This window comes from Ochotona princeps, chromosome 28, assembly GCF_030435755.1.
Source record: "Ochotona princeps isolate mOchPri1 chromosome 28, mOchPri1.hap1, whole genome shotgun sequence".
NCBI classification, from domain to species: domain Eukaryota; kingdom Metazoa; phylum Chordata; class Mammalia; order Lagomorpha; family Ochotonidae; genus Ochotona; species Ochotona princeps.
In genome coordinates this window covers 20,341,698-20,361,589 of record NC_080859.1, presented here as the reverse complement: position 1 = coordinate 20,361,589, position 19,892 = coordinate 20,341,698, and the positions used below count along the sequence as shown (strand labels likewise).

Genomic DNA, 19,892 nt, shown 5'->3' with positions numbered 1-19,892 from the left:
CGTGCTTGGAACACGAGCAATGTTCAGCTATCACCAATTTTATACCTTTAGCCAGTGCCTATGTTAGCACGTTCAACCTCCAATACCACCTTGTAGGAGTATCCCAATTTAAGATAAATCAGGTAACTGAAGTATAAAAATATTATAGAAAATGTCCAATTCATATAGCTGTTAAATGTCTGTTGCTTCAATACTTTTACTGAGAAAGAAAATCATTGAATGAGGCTGGGATTTCATAGCAGAAGCAACTCTAAGGACTGGAAAATAGGTTGTTCCTAGAAGAGGCAGAAGCAACTCTCTAGTTGCAACAACCAACTTAAAATTTACTTCTCCTTTGTGTGAACAAAGTCCTAAAAACAACCACTTGCATCTTTGTTACAGACTTTTTCCTTTAAAAAAAAAACCATGGTTTTATTTCAAATCAAGTAACATTTAACAAGGACAACAAATTGAGCAAGGTCATGATGTGTCATGATGTGCTTAACGTTATGGCATTAAACACAGGTCTCTTGTTTGCAGATCCCACAGGAACAATGGCCTGGGCAAGAAACCAGACTTTGATCTCCCACTTCATTCTCCTGGGCCTCTTTACCCACTCTCCGTTGCACCTGTTCCTCTTTTCCATCATCATGGTCATGTTTCTGGTGGCCATCTCTGGCAACGGGCTGATGCTGTTCCTGATCAAAGTGGACTCACGCCTACACAGTCCCATGTACTTCTTCCTCAGCTGGCTGTCACTTATGGACCTCATGCTTGTGTCCACCATTGTGCCACGCATGGCTGTGGACTTCTTCCTGGGGGGTGGTTTCATCTCCTTCATAGGTTGTGGACTCCAGATACTCTTTTTTCTAACTCTCCTGGGTGATGAATGCTTTCTGCTGGCCTTCATGGCCTATGATCGCTACGTGGCCATCAGCAATCCCCTGAGGTACTCAGTGGTCATGAGCCGCCGTACCTGTTGGCTTATGGTGGCAGGGTCCTGGCTCTTTGGTCTTGTGGATGGCCTAATCCAGGCCATCTTCACCCTCCGCTTCCCATACTGTAGTTCCCAGGAGATTGACCACTTCTTCTGTGAAGTTCCAGCTGTGCTGAAGCTGGCCTGTGCTGATACCTCACTGTACGAGACTATGATCTACGTCTGCTGTGTCCTCATGCTGCTCTTGCCCTTTGGGGTCATCTCCACCTCCTACCTGCGCATTTTGGCAGTCGTGTTGCGCATGCGATCCACCGAGGGAAGGCGGAAGGCCTTTGCTACCTGCTCTTCCCACATGATAGTGGTCTCCCTCTTCTATGGCGCTGCCATGATCACCTACATGCGGCCCCAGGCCTACCACTCCTCCAAACAGGACAAGGTGGTCTCTGCTTTCTATACCATGATCACTCCTATGCTGAACCCTCTCATCTACAGTCTAAGGAACAGGGAAGTGACAGGGGCTCTGAGAAAGCTCCTGGGAAGATGCTCCTGTGGCGGTGGTCATGGCTAAGTCAGCACTAGCACTGGGGGATGTGTGATCTGTGGCTTGGGAACTTGAACCGTGCAACTGGAATTTTGATTGAAATAAATGTGCTTTGCCAGGGACGACGAGGGTGAAACTGTTCCCTCCTGGAGTTAATCAGGTTAATGCATCATACCCATGTGGAGTGCGAGCTATGTGCAAAGAAGGCTTGCTTGTAACACAGAAGCTTCATCTTCAGCTCCTGGGAGAGTCAGCACTCAGTTCTGTCCTTCTCCAGGAATTGCCCATGGCTTAGGAGAGTTACCCTGCTCAAGATCATTTTGCTATGCTGGAGACTACCTGATAATCACAGATCAGTGGACAGCATAAAGGTCTGGCCATATTGCTTCAGTCTGGACCCTGAAGCAACATCAAATACCCGAACTCCTACAGGTTCATCTTAAGTGTCATAGGTAGTTTTTTCTTGTGTCTAACTCTAATTTTGAAGGTTCTCCTGCACAATAGGTTTCAATTCCTTATATGCAGAGTAGATTGCATTCTGCTCCTGGAAAATATGAACCTGACATGCAGAAATTCGGCAATGGTGGCAGAAAGGGAAGAATAGAGATTGCTTGTTCAGTGTGAGAGATGTGGTGGACTTGACAAGGATTTTTTTAAAAAAAATTATTATTTTTGTTGGAAAGGCAGATATACAGAGAGGAGAAGAAACAGAGAGGAAGATCTTCCATCCGATGATTCACTCTCCAAGTGAACGCAACGGCCGGTACTGCGCCGATCCGAAGCCGGGAGCCTCTTCCAGGTCTCACACAAGGGTGCAGGGTCCCAAAGCTTTGGGCCGTCCTCATCTGCAATCCCAGGTCATAGTCAGGGAGCTGGATGGGAAGTGGGGCTGCTGGGATTAGAACTGGTGCCCATATGGGATCCTGGCATTCAAGGCGAGGACTTTAACAGCTACGCTATCGTGCTGGGCCCTTGACAAGGATTTCTAAAATAGATGAAGGCTTCTCCGATTTTTTGAGGAAGATGGTAAAATGCATTCCTGCATGATTAATTTCTCTCAGTAAAACATACAAAGGCAATAAAAGACTCATGGAATATGCCTTTATGAGAAAGTATACATGGATTCAATCTTTTGCACCAAAATAACTATTTTTCACTCATTTTTTTCCTACAGTTTTTAAAATGCCCTTATTTTGGAATAAGAAATAAAAAGAGAAACACAAGAAGACACAGTCTGAAATATAATCTAAGAAAAATTGTGGGATAGAGAAAACTAGAAGTGCCATGTATGGAGTAAGCCTCACACCATGGGCTTGCTAAGCTCTAAACCTGATTAAGTCCAGATAGGGCAAAGGTTCAGGTGATTTTGGGTGAAAGGTCCTGCAAAAAAAAATCCATCAATGACAAGGCACAGAATCCAGACTACTTTAATTATAATAACATTGTACTGTGCTTTGAAACCAGGATAATTGTGATGGTTCCATTTTTTTTTTTTTACTTGCTTGCTTTTGCTCTGGCTATTTTAGCACTTCTGTGATTCCTTCAGAATCTTACAATTGTGCTTTCCAATTCTAAAAAGAAAGTCATTGATATTTTGAAACTTACTACTCTGAATTGAAACTTATTACTTTAGATTGCTTCAGGTAATATAGACATTTAAATACTATTGACCCTTCCCATCCTTGACCATGGCATATTTTTTCATTTGTGTGTGTCCTCTATTATTTCCTTAATCAATATCATATAGCTTTCATTGTAAACGTCTTTCACTTCTTTGGCTAAATTTACTTATAAGTATTTTGGTTTTTTTGGAGTTTTTAAGAATGGAATTTATTTCTTTTTCAATAAGTCTGTTATTGGCATGTAAGAATACTTTTACGGGTCTGGCACAATAGCGAAGCTGTTAAAGTCTGTGCCTTGAACGCCCTGGGACCCCATATGGGTGCTGGGTTCTAATCCTGGTGGCGCTACTACCTATCCAGCTCCCTGCTTGCGGTCTGGAAAAGCAGTTGAGGACAACGCAAAGCCTTGGGACACTGTACCCACGAGGGAGACCCGAAAGAAGCTCCGGGCTCCTGGCTTAGCATTGGCTCATCTCTAGCCATTGCAACCCCTTTCCATGTACAACATCATGTCATCTAAAAACATGGTTATTCCACTTTGTCCTCCCTCATTTGGATGCCCTTATTTGCTTCTCTTACCCAATAGCTTTTGCTAAATCTTTTAATACTGTATCAAAAAGAAGTTATGCAAATAGACATCTTTATGCTATTTCATGTAGTAGGGAATAAACTTTAGGTTTTTCACATGAAAAACCTATTTTTTTTCACATGAAGCATGATATTGGCTGTGGTTTTATTCATTATTATTATTTTGAGATATATTCCTTGCATACCTAATTGTTGAGAGCTTTTATTATGAAATCTTGGTGTTATTTATTGTACTTATTTATTTACATACTTATTGATGTGTGAATTTCGAATCATTATTGCATCTCTAAGATAGATTCCATTTGATCTTGGACCAGTGTAATGGTTCAGTGGCTAAATCTTCACCTTGAAAATCCTGGCTCCTGGATTTGGACTGGCTTAGCTTGGCCATTGAGGCCACTTGGTGAGTGAACCAATGCATGAAAGATTTTCCTCTCCTCTCTTTCCAATAAAAATAAATAAATCTTTTTAAAAATTCCATTTGATCTGAGGTATGTTTCAATTCTGTTGTATCTGTTGATTTTTCTGTCCAGATTTTCAGCCTATTAATGAAATCTAATGTTCCCTTCAAAACTAGTCATATGGGCTCAGAGCAATGGCTAAACTGTCGTCTTATAAGTGCTGGGATTTCATATGGTTGTTGTCAGTTTACATCCTGGATGCTTCATTTTCCATCTAGCTCTCTGCTTGTGGTCTGGGAAAGCAGTAGAGGATGGCCCAGAACCTTGCCACCCTGCACGCATTTAGTAGACCTAGAAGCTCCTGTATCCTGGCTTCAGACCAGCTTAGCTCTGGCTGTTGCAGCCATGTAGGGAGTGATCCAGTGGGTGCAAGATCTTTTTCTATGTCTCTGCTCCATACATCTAATAAAAACAAATAAATCTTAAAAAAAGAACTAGTCCTATTTGCCTTATATATTTGGGTGGTCTGCTATTGGAGCTATGTATGTATATATTTCTAATAGCTTAATGTTCTTGCAGAATCAGTTATCGGCATGTAATTACCTTCTTTTTCCTTTTCAAGCATTTAAAAATTTATTTTTACTTATTTTAAAAGGCAGAGTCATACACATATATACACAGACACACACACAAAGAAAGAGAAGGAGAGAGAAGAGAGGATAAAGAAGAGAGGAGAAAGAGAGAATTCATCCTTTTGGTAGCTTAATCTCCAAATGTGACAAGAGCTAGGACTGTGGGATGCTGAAGCTAAGAGTCAGGAATTCAATCCAAGTATCTCGTGACTGGCAGGGACACAGATGTTTGAGCCATCATGTGCTTCTTGCCAGGATGCATATCAGCTTAGGGAGCTGGATCAGAACGCAAAGGCAGGAGTTGATCCCAGGACAGGCAGTGTGGGTTAGACAGTGGGATTGGTCAGGCTACACTGGGTTCCAACACCCTTTGATGCATTCAAAAACTGAATGAGATACAGGACGAACTGGATCAGTTTGCTCCACATACAGTCATATGCAGAAACCAAAGTTGGGGCGGGTTTGGTTAGGGTTATTAGGGGGTCGCTCTTACTAGGCTGCAGTCCCCCTGGAATACCTGAGGGCCGAGTATGTAGTGGACAGGGTTGGGCTGGGCCACAGCTGCCATTGGTTTGTGTATGAGTTGGGCTGGGGACAGAACTGACCAAGTGACTTCAGCCAACAATGTGTGTGTAGGTTTATGTGATTGATGAACTGAGCTGGACCCCCTACTTGCTGGCACACACAGGGGTCAGGTTGGGATCATCTCTGGTGAGGTTTCTTTGGGGACCTCCCCAATTAAATCACTAGACTCAGAACTCCAACCATGGGGAAAACCACAGAATCTGTGGTCTGATCGTAGAGTCCATGTGTCAGAACTGGGTCTGCGCCGTTGCTGAGGACTGTGTAGTGGATGGCATGGCCAGATGCTCATGTAGGCCTGGAAACAAGTTCTTTGAGGCCTACAGAGGATGTCCAGTACCATGGAAGGCAGAACAAATTGGACATTTCTCCTGGTCAAGCTTTGACATCGAGTAGCTGGGTGAATGGAGACTAAGATGGACTATATGAGCAAATAGACCTTGGAAGGACTTGGTGAAATGAAATCAACAGCATCTCAAAAGTATTGAGACAACTTAAGCAGCACTCTGAGAACAAGCTCTTCATCAGGGACCTTGGGATGACATCAGGTGGCCATCCCCTGCGAGCAGCGCTTTCCCTTTCTCTCCCTACTTTCCCCAGATACAAGAAGAAAAAAGGAGATTGGAGGCAGTTTTCTCATCTACTTTCTGCCATTCCTCAACCTCTGCCACACTGATTGGTGTCACCATGAAATTTTTCAGCCATGAAAATATAAAAAAAAAAAACAACCCACGAATTATTGTTTGTTTAAAAAAGGCCTGTTCCCATCTACTGTAAGGAGTACACTTCACTTGCTGTAATAAATTTCTGCTGCTACACTGTGCTGTTTCTCATTAAGCTCACTGCCTAAGGCTCAAAGAACTTGACCTTTACACAACACTTGACTCTTAGAAGCAAAGATATAAAAATGGAGCTTTTCTATCGAGATACTTAGTAATTGGTGAGTGCCAAAAATGTTGAACCTAATGTTACCAATTATTATGATGGCTTAGATGAGCAAACTGAAGTCCAGTGGGAGAATTGACTGCTTCAGATAACACAAGACTCACATGTCAGATAGCTCTATGCACCATATTTCAGCATACAAATATATTCTGAATCAGTTTCCTTATTTCTTTTTTTAACATGCAATCAAGAAGAAAGACTACACTTACCAACTGTGGGGAGGATGTACATAATTCTGCTTGCTTTTGAATTTGTAATATACCTTGATTCCATGGAAATAATGATGTTACATGAAGGAGTAAGTTCATTGAACCTCCTGTTCAAATACCATCTGTCACATTGTTCTCAAGCCTGATAAATCTTTACAGATTATACAGTTTAGAGTCCTTGTTCCAATAAAACATAGAGGCTTAATAAGAACAAAAAGCAGGAATGGAATTGGCTGGGGAAACACAAGAGGGAGACAGATCAAGAATGAATACCCACGAAGGACCTGCATGCCTGCATTCCCCATCTTCCCAGCATTTTCTTCAGGGCCTTGGCTACTTCCCGGTTCCTCAGGCTATAAATAAGTGGATTGAGCATTGGGGTGAGGATGGTATAGAAGATGGAGGTGGCCCTGTCTCTCACTGGGGTTCTAGTTGAGGCCCGCTGCATGTAGCTAAAGATGGCTCCTCCATAATAAAGGCCCACCACAGTCAGGTGTGAGGAGCAGGTGGTCAAAGCCTTCTGTTTCCCTTCAGTGGAGGGCATCCTAATCACAGTTGTGAGGATACGAGCATACGATGCCACAATGACTCCAAGAGGAAGCAGCAGCATGACCACACAGCACACATAGATGAGGTCCTCGAAAAGTGAAGTGTCAGCACAAGAAAGACGCAACAGGGCGGGGACCTCACAGAAGAAGTGGTCCACCTCCAGAGACCCACAGTAAGGAAAGCTGAAGACCACAGCTACATCAACCACGCTGTCAGCCATCCCACCCATCCAGGATGCCAAGGCCAGGAGACAGCAGGTCTTCCATTTCATGAGCAGAGGATATCGCAGAGGATGGCAGATTGCCACAAACCGGTCATATGCCATGACTGCCAACAGAAAGCACTCAGCTCCTCCCACCATGACTACCAGGAAGACCTGAGCTGCACAGCCTCCCCTCGAGATGAGCTGATAGTCCAAGAGGAAGTTGGCCACCATCTTGGGTACCACCGTGGTCATTATGGTCAGGTCCATGATGGAGAGCAGGCTCAGGAAAAAGTACATAGGGGTGTGCAGGTGCCTATCTGCCTGGATGAGCAACAGGAGGAGGATGTTGCTGACCAGAGCGACAACCGAGGCCAGAAAGACCAGGGAAAAGACGAAGAAGTCATAAGGGGAATGGCCGAACAGACCTAGGAGGATGAAGTCTGAAAGGGAGGTGTGGTTCCAGAGCCTCGTCGCCATCACCCTGAGAAACAAGCAAAAAGACAAACAAATAAACCAAGCAATCCAACTTGCACCTTGAAGGCATAAAGAAATAAACTTATTATTTTTTTTTAAATGTCTTTTTTTTTTTTTTAAGATTTGTTTTATTTTTATTACAAAGTCAGATATACTGAGAGGAGAGATAGAGAGATAGGAGATAGAGATAGGAGCTGCCGGGACCAGAACCAGCGGCCATATGGGATCAAGGCAAGGACCTTAGCCACCAGGCCACTCCGCCGAGCCCAATAATAAACTTATTTTTTACAAGCAGCAAAGACTAGCTAGCCCTTAGATATAGCCCGGCCCTTTCCTCAGGCTGTAAGAATCTATTTCCTCCAAGCTGACCTAGAGATTTGATCCTTATTTCCATTGAAATAGAAGGGATCAGGTATATAGGGCTGGGAAACAGAAAATACACTGAATGCCCGGCACGGTAGCCTAGTGGCTGAAGTCCTTGCCTCATACATGCCAGGATCCCATACGGGTCCTGGTTCTAACCCTGGTGGCCCTGCTTCTCATCCAGCTCCCTGCTTGTGGCCTGGGAAAGCGGTCAAGGATGACTCAAAGCCTTGGGACCCTCACTTTATATATCTGACTTTGCAATAAAAACAAATAAATCTTTTTTTAAATTAAAAAAAAATTTTAAAAGATTTATTTATTTTATTACAAAGTCAGATATAGAGAGGAGGAGAGACAGAGAGGAAAATCTTCCATCTGATGGTTCACTCCCCCAAGTAGCTGCAACAGCCAGAGCTTACCCAGTCCAAAGCCAGGGGCCAAGAGAACTCTTCTGATCCTCCCACGCAGGTGAGGGTCCCAAGGCTTTGAGTCATCCTTGACTGCTTTCCCAGGCCACAAGCAGGGAGCTGGATGGGAAGTCGAGCTGCTGGGACTAGAACTGGCGTCTATATGGGATCCCGGCGCGTTCAAGGCTAGGACTTTAGCCACTAGGCCACTGCGACGGGCCCAAAAGAAATCTTTAAAAAAAAAATTAATGAAGAGGCTTTTCCCCACATCTTACCTTAGCCCACTCATTTTAGAAAACTTAGTAACTCGGGCCTGGCACAATAGTGTAGCTGTCAAAGTCCTTGCCTTGAATGCGCCAGGATCCCATATAGGTGCCAGTTCTAATCCTGGTGGTCCCACTTCCCATCCAGCTCCCTGCCTGTGACCTGGGAAAGCAGTTGAGGACGGCCCAAAGCTTTGGGACCCTGCACCTGTATGGGAGATTTGGAAGAGCTCCTGGCTTCTGGCTTCAGGTTGGTGCAGCTCTGGCCATTGCAGTCACTTTGGGAGTGAATCATCGGACAGAAGATCTTCCTCTGTTTCTCCTCCTCTCTATATATCTGCCTTTCCAATAAAAAAAAAAATAGAAAACTTAGTAGTTGGGACCTTAACTGGCTTTCTGCTTTAGGATGACATCATCACAAATGGCAGCTTAACTCACTGTGCCATAATATCAGAGCCCACTGCCACTTCTTCTTTTTAAAAGATCAATTCATTTTTAATGGAAAGTCAGATAGACAGAGAGGAGGAGAAACAGAAAGGAAGATCTTCTGTCCATTGGCTCACTCTCCAAGCAGCTGCAATGGCCAGAGCTGAGCAGATCCGAAGCCAGGAATCAGGAGCCTCTTCTGGGTCTCCCACATGGGTGCAGGGTCCCAAGGCTTTGGGCCTTCCTCAACTGCTTTCCAATTATCTGCCAGGTCCTTTTTAATCCTTTAGCACTTACCACTCCCAGCCAGTTCCCCGCAGCTCACCTTCTGCTTGACTGTACAAATCCAGTATTTAGCAATGTGTGAGCAAGTGTTGGCCTGAAGAAGGTTCCTCAAACCACTCTCTTCCCCTCAATCCACTGCTCACATCTGCAAATTTATGAAACCGTATACACATGTATCCAAGATGTTCTATTTCTTACAAAGTTGATATGAACTCGTGCCTCTGGTTTCTCTGGTTTATGTCTCTAGTTACAGAGCAGATGTCTTGGGATATCCAACATGGTTTATAATCATGCCAGGGATTAGACAGAGGCTCCACGCCAAGAAAAAAGCTAGAATTAATGAACTGGCTTTAGGACTAAGTTCATTTCCCATAGTCCCAGCTCTGAAGAACACCCCAGACTTGCATCTAAATGAATAAAGCCCTGTGGGACTTTCTCTTATGCTTCTCTAAAGGGAATCTTCATCTTCACATTACCCATGAGTCACATCAAGTTTACACTACCTGTGTAACATCAAGATACCATTGAATGTGAGAAAACAGTTTAATCTATACTCTGAGAGTGATGTCAATGAACTGCAGCAAGTGGATCTTCATCAAATATTCTCTGAATCTTGCCTTTAACTGTTGCTCTATGCCTTAATTGACCTCAATCATTGATTAATCATTGGTTGTTCAGTGGCTATATAATTGAGTACCATGGGAAAAAAGAAGACTTGTCCACTAAAAAAGCGAAACACAATTTGTTCAGTTTTCAATAAGAAAATAGTTGTTTGGTCATTGGCACTGTAGTACTCCAAGGAAGACATGAGAGTGGAAAGCTTTAAAGGGAAACTTCTAGAAAGAGAAGGTTTCAGGTGTACTTAGATTGGAGGCTGTTGGCACGGAAAAGGAGTTAGAACAGATGGAAGGAAGGAATCCTATGTGATTTTTTTTTTAAAGGATGCATATCTTTTTTTTTTTTTCAGGTTGAGTCTAAGTTAAAAACAGGAAAAAGAGAGAAGCTGTCAGTTATTTTAAAGTTTGGGCCATTTTGCCTATTGTTACATAAGTTATTGTTTGGCTTCCTGGATTGTTACCAAGGATAGCAATATTATTTCCTACATGATTGGCTTCCCAGACCATTTACTGTGGAAAAGGAAGTTAGTTTCTTGAGCAGGATGCTGCAGATTGTGGGTCAAAGTTCCATTTTTAGTTCTATTGCTTATTTTTATATTGTATCTCATCACACGTCAGTATTGGTTTTTGGTAGCATCAGAACAGATAGACTTCACTACTTGCTCCCCGAATAGTCAATGGCTAGAACTGAGACGATCCAAAGCCAGGAGCCTCTTCTGGGGCTCACACGTTGGTGCAGGGTCCCAAAGCCTTTGAGCCACCCTCTATTGCTTTCCCAGGCCATAAGCAGGGAGCTGGATGGAAACTGGAACACCCGGGACACTAACTGGTACATATGTAGGATTCCAGTGCTAGCATGGTGAAAATTTAACCATTCAGCCATCACACCAGGCCAAAAGATTTATTAATTTTTAACAGGTAGACAGATCTACAGAGAAGGAGAGACAGAAAGAGATTCCACCTGCTGGTCCACTTTCCAAATGGCTACATTGGTCAGAACTGAACCAATCCAGAACCAGGAGTCGGGAGCTTCCCCCAAGTCCCTTAAATGGGTACAGGGCTCCAAGGGTTTCGGACATCCTCTGCTGCTCTCCCATGCCATAAAAGAGAGCTGAATGGAAAATTGAGCAGCGGGGACATGAAATGATCTTATTCCTTCCTTGGTGCCCACTCCTGTCACCATGGCAGGAGAGTTCTTTCTCACATATTCTTAAATAAATTTTGCCCTGCACACTAAAAAGTTGTCTGCATGAGAACTCTTCTTTCATGTGAGACAAGAAAAAAAGGTTGCTGTCAGGAGGCCGGCTTGGTAGCCTAGTGGCTAAAATCCTTGCCTTGCATGCACTGGGATCCCATATAGGAGCTGGTTCGTGTCCCAGCAACCCCACTTCCCATCCAGCACCCTGCTTGTGGCCTGGGAAAGCAGTAGAGGCTGGTCCAAAGCCTTGGGACCCTGCACCCAGAAGAAACTCCTGGCTTCAGATCAGCTCAGCTCCGGCCATTGCAGCCACTTGGGGAATGAAGAAAAAAAGAGTTAAAATCAATCGCTGCTGGTTCTAATCCCAGCAGCTCCACTTCCCATCCAGCTCCCTGCTTGTGGCCTGGGAAAGCAGTTGAGGACGGCCCAATGCATTGGGACCCTGCACCCGCGTGGGAGACCCGGAAGAGGTTACAGGTTCCCGGCTTCGGATCAGCGCAGCACTGGCCCGTTGCGGCTCACTTGGGGAGTGAATCATTGGACGGAAGATCTTCCTCTCTGTCTCTCCTCCTCTGTGTATATCTGGCTGTAATAAAATGAATAAATCTTTCAAAAAAAAACCAATCGCTGCAGCAGCAGGGAAACAGGCATTATTGGGGTTAAGTCAGAAGAACCCAAAAGGGGGAGCAGGTTAGGCAGCGGGTGAAAATGGAGAAAGGCAAGATGGCAGAAACTGTCCTGCCACATGAAAATAGGCAAGATGGTGGGCAGGGTCTCGTCAGGTGGAGGAGAAAGGCAAGGTGGTGGACGGGGTCCTAGCACATGCAGGAGAAAGGCAAGCTGGAGGGATCCTGCCACGTGGAGGGACAGACAAAATGGTGGAGAGGATCCTGTCACATGGAGGAGAAAGGCAAGATGTTGGATGGGATTCTGGGAGCGGAGTTGGGAAGATGGGGTCAGAGCAGTAAGTGGAGAGAAGGGGCTTGGGAACATGGTATCCGCACAGGAAGTGAAGGATATAGAGGAGGACGGTTCTGAGTCGGAGAGGATGAACCGGGGAAAATGGGAAGTAGAGCGGTCAGAGTTCTTGGGCAAGGAAGGGCAGGGACCCTTTGTGAGGCCGTGGTAGCAAGGATCCTCCACACAGTGGGAGAAAGCAGGAACAAAGAGAAGGATGGGATTAGGTGGAATAAGGTGGGGCAAGGGATGGGAGTAGATAGAATAAGGGAGGTGTGGGAGGAGAAGCGTTTGGGAACATGGTGGAGAAACGGAAGGTGAAGCAAAGGTGACATTGTAATCCAGTGGCGGCTCAGCAAGTGAAGAGGGAGTCTGGAAACATGACAGAAGGACCGGGAGTGGAGAAGAGGTGACCAAAGAGGAGGTGACCTTGGAACATGGCAGAGGGGCTGGAGGGGTAACATAGAGGCTGATGGGCCGAAGGCTCAGAGAACGACCTGTAGGGCAGCTGGCAGAGGAAGTGGGGAAGGGGAAAACGAAGCTGGGGTGAGTCCTAAAGGTTCTGGCAGCTCGGAAAAGGTGTGGTTAGGTGAAAAGTCCAAGAGATCCTTGGGAGACGGGGCGGGCTTAGCCTTGTCCAGGAGAACCTGAGTCGTGGAACGGGAGGAGCACAGGGAAGGACAGGAGTGGAGATTCCAAAAAGCTTCCACATGTGGAACTTTAGACCATTTACCCTCACGATGACAGAAATTACCCAATTCTGTGAGGATCTGAAAGTCAAACGTGCCTTCCACTGGCCATTTGGAGCCACTGTCCAACAGATACTGTGGCCAGGCCACGTCTGAAAAATGGACAAGGCGTTTTCACTGTTAAGCCCTGGACCAGAGCCAGAGTTTTAAAACTGACCAGTAAACACTCTAAGAGGTTTAGGAGTTGTGGGCTCAGTACATTTTATTGCTCATCCTGTCCCGAAAAAAGTATGTTGCTGCTAATCTAAACACAAAGAAGGCGTCCCCGCTTTGGAATTCAGACTAGTGGGACACCTGGTTCCCCGTTAAGGAAGGCCAGTAAGGTGGTGGCCATGCCCCTTTTTTGTTATTCCCCAAACAATACAATTTAAAATTATTTATAAAGCACCTACACTGTATTAGATGTTAAAATAATATAGAGATGGCTTAAAGTCTATGGGAGGATATTCCTAGAATATAAGCCAATACTATACCATGTTATTTATTTGATTTTTACAAATCTGAATTCTATTTACTTAAGAGATAGAGATCTTCTATCACTTGTTTAATTCCTAAACACCGACGGCAGCTCCAAGGCGGAAGCCAGAAGCTGAGGTCTCTCTGGGTCTTCCATGTAGGCAGGAGGGGCCCAAGTACTTGAGCTAGCACCTGTTGTCTCCCAGCGTGTTTATTAGCTGGGACACTGGATCAGAAGTGGAGGAGTCGGGTTTTGAGCCAAGCATGCCTAAATGGGATGAAGGCATATCAGGTAGCATCCTAACCACTAAGCTACAATGCCCACACCAATTGTGTGTCATTTTATGAAAGATTTGATAATCTAGTGAATATGGTATCAGGGGTTTCCTGGATTTAGTCCTTCAGGATACTGAGTGATGACTACAGTAGTACTATTGGTTGAACAATAAAAAATTGCAGTTATTAGACTATTTCAATACGAAATGTTTAATAAGATACACTTATTTTAATTTTTGATAATCTTATTAATACGATGGATTTCCTTTATCACCAATCACAGACAGTCTAACAAATGGTCCATGGTACATAAGGCAGTGGTCAGGTCTCTATGTTGGAGCAATGGCCTCCACCCCAGAAATACATTAAATCACCAGCAGATGTAAATGCTTTTACCTGGGTCCCAGCTGAGGGATCTGACTTAACTGGTGGACTAAGCTCATGGAAACTTTAAAAGATACCCAAGTGATTCTCATGTAGCTAAAATTTGGGATGATTGTTTGCAATTATTATTACCTATCATCCATCCTCCTCTTAAAATCCTGGGTCAGAAAGAGAAAACAGAGATTATGCACCTTTTCAACTGGTGAAGCAACAGTTTTGTGTACCTCTTTCTCCAGTAAACTATCAGTAAACTCTGTAAGGGCTCAGACAGACTCTCTGACCATAGGTTGGTCCCCTCAACTTCACTGTTTAAAAGTGACTTAAGTTGCTTGCCAATGCAATCAATAGGTTTTGGGATTTGCCTGCAGAAGTTCTGATTTAGTGCAACAGCCAAAGAGATCAAAAAGTCGTTCACAAAATCATGAGGGAGATGAGTAGTACTAGTAAACCACCCATACTTTGGGGAAACATCACCTTGGCCTCTATCTGCAACCTCCTAATGTGCCAGACCTCACCTCTCCCCTCACCAAACCTGCCCCTCTGCGTCTGTCTTGCCAAGAACCTCACTCTCATCCTTAATTTCTCTACAATTCCATGCTGACACCTGCTGTATCTCAAAAGTTTTTGGAGTCAAGGAGTATGTAGAAAAAGGAAAGTACTAACTCCAAAGAGTTAGTTAGTACTCCAAAGAGTTAGTTAGTAACTCCAAAGAGTACTCCAAAGAGTTAGTTAGTAACTCCAAAGAGTTAGTACTGGTCCGTCACCTATTGTTTTCATTAAGATCTAAGGAAAGTGTAAAACTAGGTGCATCCAACCAGCTCTTCCTCTTCCTCCGGCCCCTCCCTTCTCCTCCTCAAGGCGGGTACTTAGTGGCTGCCATCCAAAGCTCTTCTTTGAGGCTTGGTTTCATCCTCTTCCTCCCAGGTAATTGCCCCCTGTCTCCAACAATCTAGGCCTCACTCTGCATTTTCTATAGAGCTGTTGGTGACCCCCAGTTTTTCCTGCCTTTACCTCACTTTCTACAAATTTCTGTTGAGTCTGTTTCTTCAGTGACCCACAGGAGCAGTGATATTTTCTTCATCTGAATTCAGGAAAGAAAAGTCATGCAAAGAAGGGAACTCAAATTGTTTCCTTGTAGTTAAAACAGCAGTTTTCTGATTACTGGTGCTCTTGATAGTTCTGCAGGTTTTATAATTCTGGTTTGGAAATCTAATATGTAGGCTTTAATTTAAAAAAAAAGCCTTTAATTAAGAAAAAGCCTTGGGAATCACTTCCTGCAGGTTCAAGAGCTCTCAGCTCTAATCTCCAAGGGATGCTACCTGTGTCAATCCTGCAGCTCAGAACAGCAGCTGATAGGCCTTCACTGACAGTGGTGAGGGTGTTTTGGAAGAAACCAGAATGAATACAGAAATCAGTAAGTGTTGAGCTGTGTTGAATCCAGGCGACTGGTACAAGCATAGAGCTATTGAGAGAAGGGGCGGTCTTGAGATTATTGGGGTCCTAAGAAGTGGGATAAAGGAAGAATCATCCATTTTCCCCCAGGTGCCACTTGTTTGAGTCTCTGCGGCTACATTCCTTAACCTTTCCCTTGTACACTGTCTCTAGTCCCTCAGAACTGCTGTGAAATGCACTGAGGCTCCAAACTTTGCTGGCAATGGTGATGATCATTAGCTCATCACTCGTCCCTCCTGCCTCAGTCTGATTCCTCAGCTTCCAATCTGGCTCTAACTGAGTCAAAATTATCCAGGCTCTGGTTAAAGGTGCCTCCTTTCCAGGCCATTCGAATAACATTGTGGTCTGTGGATTATTTTATGACAAGTTTCTTAGCGATTGAGATACACCCTTCAGTATGAAGACCTGACTTTGCAATGTTGGCTATCGAAGCTTCCTAAACTCTGTCCTGTCCTAGAACCAGGTTGTGGCCATTCTGGCTGTTCCTCACTTCACTTGTTCTGCAGACTTATCTACTAAGCCGGTGTTGTCTTCGGCTGACTCTGGCTGAGTCCTCCTTGCTAGCAACACTTCTCCTTGGTGCACTGGGTCTAGCAGCTACTGGGCTAAGAATCAATGCTCCCTTTCTGCCTCACCATCAGGGAATGCATGGTAAAGTTTTTGAAGGCAGTTGTAGAGGTGGGAACAGTGGCTGGAGGTCAAGGACCAGTAGCACTGTTTGTGATGGGCTGATCTCGCAGCGGCACAGGACTCCCCAGAAGTCAGAATCCAGTGGATCTGTGGAATTACACACTCCAGTGTAGTTTTATTGTGTCAACTTGAAAGGCAGAATGATACAGAAAGAAAGATCTTCCATCTGCTGCTTTGTTCCTCAAACGGCCCTCAGTGCTGGGCCAGGTAAAGCCAGGAATCCAGGACACCATCCAGGCCTCCCAGTTGCATGACAGGTGCACACTAGGAGGGAGCTAAGTCAGAAGCAGAGCAGGAGAGCTGGAACCAGCACTCCCCCAAGGGATGCCAGTGTTGTAGGCAGCAACCGAAAGTGCTGTGCCACATTGCCAGGCTTCATTACCAAATTGCAATCTGAATCTAAATGTCTTGCTTTTATCTTTCCAGAGTATTTTTCTTGCCTTTTAGCATGTCTTGTAATTTATGTTGAAAGCTAATATGGCGTGTTGAGTAATAGGAATGGTACTGTGGTTAGTTGGATTTTGTGTGATGCTTCATGTTTATCTTGTAAGAAATTTACACTGTGCTTACTGTTTGCTATAGCTATAGGTTTCTGAGGCCTGAATTTCTTCCAGAGTTCTTTTTTAAAAGAGTTATCTATTTTAGCTTGAAAGGAAGATTTACACAGAGAAGAGGCAAAGAGAAAGATTTTCTGTCTGCTGGCTCATTCCCCAAATGGCTGCAATGACCAGAGCTGAGCTGAGCTGAAGCCAGAAGCCAGGAGCTTCTTCCGGGTCTCCCAAGTGGGTACAGGGTCTCAAGGCTTTCGGTCACCCTCTACTATTTCCCAGGCTATAAGCAGGAAGCTGGATGGAAGGTGGAAGAGCCAGGACATGAAACAGCACCCATATGGGATCTTGGCACTTGCAAGGGGAGGATTGCCAGTTGAACCATCACACTAGGTTCCAGAGTTCTTGTTTCTGTCTATTCTAGAAAATGGTTTTTAAATAGCATCTAAGCCTTGCTGTTGTCTTAGCTGTGGTTGCATGTTGTTACACACACTCTGTTCCCATACTGCTGAACTATTTGCGATCAGGGCATTCTATAGTCCTAGGGTCATGTGTCAGTCTTTTTATGATTCTGTGTCTCTGATGTACTTCGTAAGTGCATCTCACCTTTCTTTTTTTCTCCACTTAGATATTCCATGAAGACTTGAGGAGGGTGGAGTTGGCTAATTTTTCTTCCCCAGGTAAGATAAGGTTTTGGCATAGAAGCTATTACTTCTTGAGGGCAGCCCTTTGAAGTAAGAGTTGAAGGAGGGACAGAATAATCTGGCAAATTAAAAAATGATTGCTTTTCTCCTTCTCCTATTATAAGCTACAGGAAAATTTCATTCAGTGTTTAAAGTTAAAAGTCTGGTGGACTTCTGCCAGCTGAAACTCAAGAAAATGTGGGTATCCCCCTAAGACTGGTTCCTCCTGGAGTTTTGAACCAAAGCTGATCCATACTTGCCTCTATCCGTTGCTCAATTATAGTTGCAGGATTCCAACAGCACACGTCTCCTGTTCAAACTGATTCTCTGTATCTTATTCTGTCTCCAGATTTTAGGGAACTGGTTTTCCATGACCACTAATGATTCTAAGAGTTCGTTGATTTTATATCCAGTTGTCTTCTTGTTCGAAGAATGAAGATAATGCTTAGAAACTAGGCAGGGTAAAAAGAACATGTCTGTTGTAACTTCTTTCAATGCCTGAGGTTCCCTGCAATGATTAACAAAATAAGGGAATTAATTCTAACTCAGGAACACATTTCCCTTGCAATCATTTTGTTTAATATCATATTCTTTGACCTACTAAAAGCAACTGGTTTACCAAGAGGGACAAATTTTAGAGACGTGTACTTCATACTAGGGCTTTCAGGTAGGTTGTGACCTCCAGGTAAGTCTGAGATCAATGTTTCCAAGCTTGTGTAAGATTCACCCTTCAGAAATCAATCAACCTCAGGCCCTTTAAGCATCCCAGTCTACACCCTTTTGGGACCTAACTCACTTGAGCTTTTCTGTTTCTCTCTTCTAGGGTTCTACCAGCTTCTACATTGACTAATTCGTCCCAGATCCTCTTCTGGGGAAGTTAGGAAAACACCTCAGGGAGGTAGCATCAGTGGCGGTTGTACAGAACACCAGCAATGAACTGTTTTCAGGCCTTTGTTTACAAAATATGTGAATTGCTGTTTGGAAAGAAGGCAAAAACTTGTCAGCCTTATGCAGACTGTGGCAGCCAGTACAGAGGGGTTCACTGGCTGGAGGAGGTGGCGCCCCCATCTCATCAGTGTGGGGGACCCCCTGAACCTTGGCCCCCATCGAACCGAGTTCTGAACTGCCTTGAAGCATACACTGGGCCAGAGAAAATATCACCTGGAGTCAGACTGAAGCATCCAGTGCTGAATTTTAAGAGGAAGCAAACATAGTCCTGACTCAGGAAAACAGAGACTTCTGTTTTAGTATCAGAGCTGGCAAAGTACCTGTGCGATTACATTTATAGTAATGCTTTAAGTTTCTTTCAAAATTAGATTTTTAAATTTTTACAAATGAGAAGATTACATGTGAAACTAGATGTTAGGAACTCGTATTGAACCCAACGAGGCTTGATTCTGAAAAGTATAAGCATTTTTAATTTGAAAAAGATTTGTTTTAGAAACAAATTTTGGCTCACGTAAATGCACATCTTCAGGAGAAAGAGCAAGTGTTTGACACCTTTTGACGCAACGTCTACCCGTACATCTGAACCCAATGCATGTGTGTGTGCTATCTAGTTTGAATGTTCATAATTATGTTTTGGTCTTCACAATTTTTCATTTTATAGAAGTGGTTGATTTGGTCAAAATGTACAAATAAAGAAATAAGTGTGTCAAATACGTGAATGAGAGCGGATCTGGTTTCTTTTGCAAAAGGTTGAAATGAGGAGATAAGTGGGACTCCTTTGGAGTGGTTAGAGGAGAAAGGTTCTCTGCCAATCCTCCAAACTACTTTAAAAACTGAAAAGTTTGCCTTACAGAGAAACTTGGATGCATCCTGCGCGAGTATGCCATCTCCCATCTTCGGTACACCAGAGTGCTGCTATGCAGGAGTCAGAGTTTAATCAAAGGTAGGCAAATCAAGGAAAGGGCTACATAATTTCCCTCAGTGTTTCTTCTTGCTTCAGCCCTAAAAGAGTAGCAATAGCCTTTCGGAAGGAGGAAGTGCTGGTTTGTTAGGCAGAAGAGCCCCTGCCACCCATGAAGTCACAACACAATGAGTTTGAGAATTGCTTAGCTCATTTAGTAATGAAAGTCTATGAGTACTAGAAGTTCACCCGACACTTGTGGAGCAAGAAAGAAGGAGTCTACAGGGACAACAAAAGGTAGGGATTTGATTTGAGAAATACAGATATGAAAACATGTCATTATCCTGCGATACTGAGGCTGACCAGTCAAATGGTTTAAACCATGCATTTAAAAGGCTTTCTGTTGACATGAGCCAGAATAGAAAACATGGACTGACTGACTTCTTATAATTCAAAAACGTTACTTGTACCTTATAAAAATTTATGTGGACCATAAAGATTTATAGGATCCATAGTACACCATAGTTCAAATAACTGTAATCTATTGATTGATTCTTCTAGTAGCTAGAAAATGGTTCCCAGGTTTTGCTTCATACTGCTGCCGTGAACATCCTCTCATCTTTAG

The 19,892-nt window shown here is 43.9% G+C and overlaps 2 protein-coding genes across 2 annotated transcripts; one reads left to right on the top strand and one right to left on the bottom strand.

The window, feature by feature from the left end:
* The first annotated feature begins 533 nt into the window (after positions 1-533).
* LOC101532861 (olfactory receptor 2V1-like) lies at positions 534-1,484 on the top strand. Its single transcript, XM_004586273.3, has one exon. The coding sequence runs from the start codon at positions 534-536 to the stop codon at positions 1,482-1,484; it is 951 nt and encodes a 316-aa protein (XP_004586330.3).
* Positions 1,485-6,695: 5,211 nt separating this feature from the next.
* LOC101533098 (olfactory receptor 2M3-like) lies at positions 6,696-7,667 on the bottom strand. The gene has a single exon (XM_004586274.4). It carries the CDS (start codon positions 7,665-7,667, stop codon positions 6,696-6,698), a length of 972 nt encoding a protein of 323 aa, XP_004586331.4.
* Between the last annotated feature and the right edge of the window lie 12,225 nt (positions 7,668-19,892).

Coding starts and splice junctions, on each gene's coding strand:
- LOC101533098 (XM_004586274.4), bottom strand. CDS start 7,667: ATGGCGACGAGGCTCTGGAACCACACCTCCCTTTCAGACTTCATCCTC.
- LOC101532861 (XM_004586273.3), top strand. CDS start 534: ATGGCCTGGGCAAGAAACCAGACTTTGATCTCCCACTTCATTCTCCTG.